At 31.4% G+C, this 5866-nt stretch overlaps 1 protein-coding gene across 1 annotated transcript in view; it reads right to left on the bottom strand.

The window, feature by feature from the left end:
* The window catches only part of LOC106458746 (tankyrase-1-like), an 86892-nt gene that overhangs the window by 63953 nt on the left and 17073 nt on the right, over positions 1-5866 (bottom strand). Inside the window, exons 4-6 of the mRNA XM_022385054.1 lie at positions 1389-1483; positions 970-1036; positions 85-271 (exon numbers count right to left, since the gene is read on the bottom strand). Of these exons, the coding sequence (XP_022240762.1) occupies positions 85-271; positions 970-1036; positions 1389-1483 (349 nt within the window). The remainder of the gene's footprint in view (positions 1-84; positions 272-969; positions 1037-1388; positions 1484-5866) is intronic.

Raw genomic sequence — 5866 nt, 5'->3', positions numbered from 1 at the left:
ACACACACACACATATATATATATATATATATACACACACACACACACACACCACTATAAATAAAAAATAAGTTCTATACTCACAAGAGAGTCTTTCTTGAAGTTCTCGAGATGGGGCTACATCAACAGCACTCTTAGAATGGCAGTTTAGCATCGTTGGGTCAGCCCCATGGCTCAAGAGCAAAGAACACACTTCTGTTCTAGATTTCGATGCTGCCTCATGAAGGGGAGTAAATTGCCACAGATCCATGGCATTTACATTGGCTCCATGCTGAGGACAATGAGAACAAAGATTTTGATTGCTACTGTACAAATAAATGAAAAGACCAGCTTGCTAGAATTACCTACATTGGCACACATATAAAAGTTACACAAGAAAGTGGTGTCCTACCTATTTATTCCAAAAGAAAGATTATGTAAAACAAACAAACAGAGAAAATTCAAGTTGTATATTTACAAATATGAAGAGTGATATGACCTGAAATTTTTAATGACAACAGAATGGTCTCATTATAACCAAAGATGTCAAAATGACATTCTTTAAAGTTTGTAACTTTGTTTTCACCATTTCCTTCATATACCTTAGTTGTTTAAACTACATTTTAACAGCAATTTAGATAATAGTTAGTTTGTTAGAATCTAGCCAACAGGACAGTGTGTGAACTATTTTTGCTTAATTTTGTTCTACTCTGTTCAGTTTTATATAAAACAACTAATCTGTACACTTATTTCTACATTAAAAAGAGCATAAATATCTAAGATCTGTAAAAATATATCAAGTTACATAATATTAGAAAGACTTACCTTTCCTACATCTTACTTATGTTAATATCAACTACTATGAAGTTAGAAGGAATCATTAATGTATTGATACTTTGGTAAATTATAATTACATAATTAATAACTGAGAATAACTTTTACTAGAAATACAAGGAAGATTACATTGTATATGCATTTAGAATGTCTCACCTTAATAAGCATTTCGGTGACCTCAAAATGACCATAGGAACAAGCATTGTGCAATGGAACTAACCCACTGGAAAACAAAATAAACTGAATATTATTTTTAGTAGTCCATGGCTAATTTCTAATAGCATAAAAAATGTAAACAAAAATAACACCAATAATGAAATCAATTCCGCTAATTACTGTTGGTGTCCTCTAAATATTTAACATAGAAAATTATGATTTCACCAATTTTTTTTATTATCAGTTCTTTACACTAAGTGTTATAAGAGGAAAAACATAAAATTACTCAATATTATGCAATATGGGCAACCCACTGGTAGTGAATGGCAGAAAAAAAACAAGTCAGTATTTGAGGGTTAATTACATGACATAATTCTGTTGCTTTATAGAAACAACGAAACATGTATAATAAATGTTACCCTTTATCTTTTGCATGTACATCAGCTCCTTGCTGCAGGAGTAGTTGAACAATCCTAATTCGGTTGTACCCTGATGCTAGGTGTAGAGGAGTGGACTGAAAGTAGAAAACAGATTTTAATGTATAATCAAAATACTACACACACTAACTATCCAGAATAAAACAATCATCAGAAGGAACAAAATACTAGATCTGAATTATCTAAAGAAACAAAAATCAGATAAAAACAAAATAAAGAATAAAAGAACACAAAATCATGTGTGTGGGCAGTTAGTGAAAAAACCACAGTAGCTAGAACAAACCATCGAAAGTCTTGGTATTAGAGAAACTAGTTTTGACACATTCATGTGCTCCCGTGTATCTCCCATTAAGAAGACACACAACTGTGTTTAAACTAGTTTTTCTTAATATCAAGACTTCTGAAAGTTTTCCATTTCCTGTGGTTCTTCTTTAAAATAAGGTTTCCACAGCTGAATTCCAATTTTTTTCAAGAAAGTATTTAACAGAGAGTAACAAAATAAGTCTATAATTTTCTGAAAAAAAAACTTATGCACAAATGGAACACAGTCTCAATAAAATTAACTCAATTACTATGATACAAAAAATAACCATCACAATAATGAAGTTTACAAGATTATTCAGGGGCATTGATAGAATAAAATCCTCTGATTTATTAGTGCTATACTCTGAAGATCATAAGATGAGAGAATACAAACTTAAAACATGAAAAAGACTAGGTACTATTTTAGTTTTTTTTTTTAACTTATGGAATAAGTTGTGGAGGCCGATATTTTACATGAATTTAAGAGAGGAATGAATGTTTTCCCTAAAAATAAAGGGTGGGTGTGCAAGGACAGCCTTGAAGGACTAATGGTTTCTTGTAGTATGTTATGTTAAGACAATAAACTATTATTATATTAGGTCGTCAAGAATTAATGTCGTGTTTTGGAACATTTTCATTACCCCCCTCCTCAAGAAAAATGTTCATCATGTATAATAGTTAAATGAACTGTCTAAACATCAAGTTAGTGTAGCCTATATAATGTGTAAAGTTTAGTATACTCTAATCCCTTATAGTGATGACACACGACAAGACACGCCTTCGGCATCTAGTGCTATTTGAATACATAAAGGGAAACAATACCTCTGTAGCCACAAAGAATATCAAAGAAGTTTATGGAAATGTCTTGAACAATAGTGAGTGGCAACGATGGTTCAGCAAATTTCATTCAGATGACTTTAACCTTAAAAACTATGATGGCAGGGGCTGACATCTTGGAATTGATATTGATACTCTGAAGATGTTTGTTGAGTGTAACCCAAGGCAACACACTCGTGAAATGGCCGTGAAATTGTATGTCTCTCATGAAACAATCCGTAAAAATCTAAGGAATATGGGAAAACTCCATAAAGAAGGTGTTTGGGTACTTCACGAACTCTTCAATGATCACTGTTTCCAACATGTGAACGTTACTTCGTCTCTTCTGGCTCGTAATGCACATGAACCATTTTTGGACAGGATTGACACCAGTGATGAAAAATCGATTCTCTATGTGAATATTAAATGCCAAAAACAATGGCTCAGTCCTAGACAAAAACCACTTCCAACCCCAAAATCTGGATTCCACCTGCAGAAAGTGATGCATTGCATTTGGTGGGACAAAGGAGTAATTCATTTCAAATTCCTCAATCCACAGCGAACTGTCAATGCAGAGATCTTTAGTTAGAAACTAGAATATTTAAATCAAGCCCTTCATCATAAATGCCCTTCACTTGTCAATCAGAAAGGTGTTCTTCTTCTCCATGATAATGCACATCCACATGTGGCACGTCTGACGCAACACAAGATTATGGATTTGGGTTGAGAAGTTCTCCCCCACCAACCATATTCTCCAGGTATGGCACCATCAGATTACCATCTTTTTTGTTCATTGCAACACCATCTTAATGGGAAAACGTATGCAAGTGTGCACCAACATGTTTTTTTGCTTCAAAGCCAAGTGATTTCTTTAATCAGGGCATTAACAACCTGATTGTAAGATGGAAAAGCATCGTCGATAAGAATGGAGACTATTTCATTTAATAACTGTTTTGTTTTGATACAAGTTGTTTAACTTTTTTTCATCTAAAACAAAGTGACATTAATTTCTTGATGACCTAATATATTATTATTAATTTATTCAAGATCTGTTTAAAATGAACTCTACTATGTCAAATATTTAGCTTTTTTTATCATAAGGGTTAGTAAACTGAGGTCAACAAACCTTTTGCTTGATAACCAAAGTTAACAAAAAAAGTTATAAAATATTTAAATTTATATTCATATATTTTACTAGCAAAGGTACCTGGTAATGCTGGACTTAAAATAAATGGGGACATAGACTGGATCCTTCAACTATTTTCAGTCAAAGCATATGAATTATTTGTACAAAGCAGCATCAAATGCCATTTTCATTTGGCATTGGCTTGGCATACTTTGCTACCAATCTTCTCACTCAGCTAAGGGCTCATTTGTAGCATTAACAAGGTAAAGAGCTGAAATAGCTAACAAGCAAAAACTATTTGTCTGACTGCTTGATCTTTTGGGGACAGATAGACAACTTTGATATACACACACACACACATTTATACAGATATCTACTTCTTTAGTTTGAAAGTGAGAATGGAGACATAGTCTAAAATATTTTGTATATAATGCTAGGTATAGAAGGTATGCAGCATGCTAGGCGAATCCGAAGGCATGCTCCCACAGAAAAATTTGGAAAATCTTCATTTTGTTTTATTTCTTCCCATATACTGGAGTTCACATTAACTCTCTCACTACGAGGTCGGTCATTTTGACCAAGTCACATGATAATTTTTACTCGTTTAAAGTCTTTATGAATTTAATACTTATAACTCTCAATATATTGGGTATATCTTCACAACATTCCGCAGTCTTTTAAGACGGGTCATGGGTGAAAGGCCATGTAATCTCGCTTATTGCCACGAGTTCAAAATTTTATTGAACTACTATTATATGAATTTGTCAATAAGTTTGGTATCAAACTGTAGATTATAATTCAAATTTTAGTACTATATATTACTCAATTTCTTAATTTAAAAGCAAATATTAAAAACACAGATAAACATTGAATTTTTTGTGTCACGTGGTATGTTGAATGCAGCACTAATTTAAATTAGATGTTTGTGAAATCAAAATACTAAATCTATAGTTTTGAATGAATTAGAAACTCAAATTATCAATATTGACAAGCTAGAATATAAAATAAGAGCCTCTTATCGTTATTGCTCATGTAATAAATCAAACACAGTGGGACCCCGTCCACCTCTTTCCATTTTTGGAAATGCTCCCTTATATACACTGACTTCTATATATGACATAAATAACCAATTGGAATCTTAGAATGTCCCCCTAACGGCTTTCTGAGCCATTTTAATGGACTTGGCACCATTTCTTTCTTTTGAACCAATATTTCAATGAGGTAGAGTATGTCTTTAGTCTGCTCAAAATTTCATATTTTCTAGACTAAAATACATCTTAGTTAATAATGTTTATAAATTATAGTGGAATTCTATGGTATTAATGTAGTAATTCATGATTTTTTAGTATCTGTATATATAAAACCTAAAAATAATATTTTGTTTCATATCCTCCACGTGCAAAATTTTTAAATTCTTAGCAACCTACGTAAAGCAGCTACCAAGTACAAAGGTCATAACTAGAAGATATAATTGTTTGCTTTACATCTTTATTTACTATTCTGTTTTAGAAAAAATATGATTAAGAGCTTATTACAAAATAGCAATAATCTATATACATATTAATGTACAATAATTGAAATGTGACTATATTTTACAAAATACTAGTCTACTAAAACATAGGCAGAACAAGTTACTTTGCAAAGACCAAATGTCAGTTTATGTTATTTGATAAAGTAACATGATTGCACATGAGCCGCATCATTTTAACTTCTGTATTGTTAGCCAGGCACAGCTCAATATAATAAAAATAATAAACATATATAAATGTAAAATGTTATGAGATTTGAGCTATTTAGTCTAAACATTTATGTTTTTGTGTTATAATTCTATATAATGTTCTTATAATGTTCATTCTAGAATGAAAGAGGCATAATTTATATTCATTTCCAAATTTTTTATGATGGTTGCGAGATTGGTCAAATCTACCGAACCCGTACAGAGATTAATTACTGAAAATAACAGATAAAATATAAAGTTTTTCTAATGAAGCTTTTGATAACTATCTGAACATTATAGAGATTTTGCATGTAAAAGTTAAAAACATGATAGATAGGCAACATGTGAAAAGAAAAATAGACATGAGAAAAACATTGCTTTACAAACCTTATGATTTAATAATAAATATGATATTTTGCATATAAAAGCATTGTAATATCTACTGAAACTCTACCAAATTTTGTTAACAATCGCTTACTAATTTAAAAGTTATAGCAT

The sequence above is a fragment of the Limulus polyphemus genome, unplaced genomic scaffold (assembly GCF_000517525.1).
Source record: "Limulus polyphemus unplaced genomic scaffold, Limulus_polyphemus-2.1.2 Scaffold508, whole genome shotgun sequence".
NCBI lineage: Eukaryota > Metazoa > Arthropoda > Merostomata > Xiphosura > Limulidae > Limulus > Limulus polyphemus.
The sequence above is the reverse complement of the archived record's forward strand: the minus strand, read 5'-3'. Positions and strand labels throughout refer to the sequence as shown.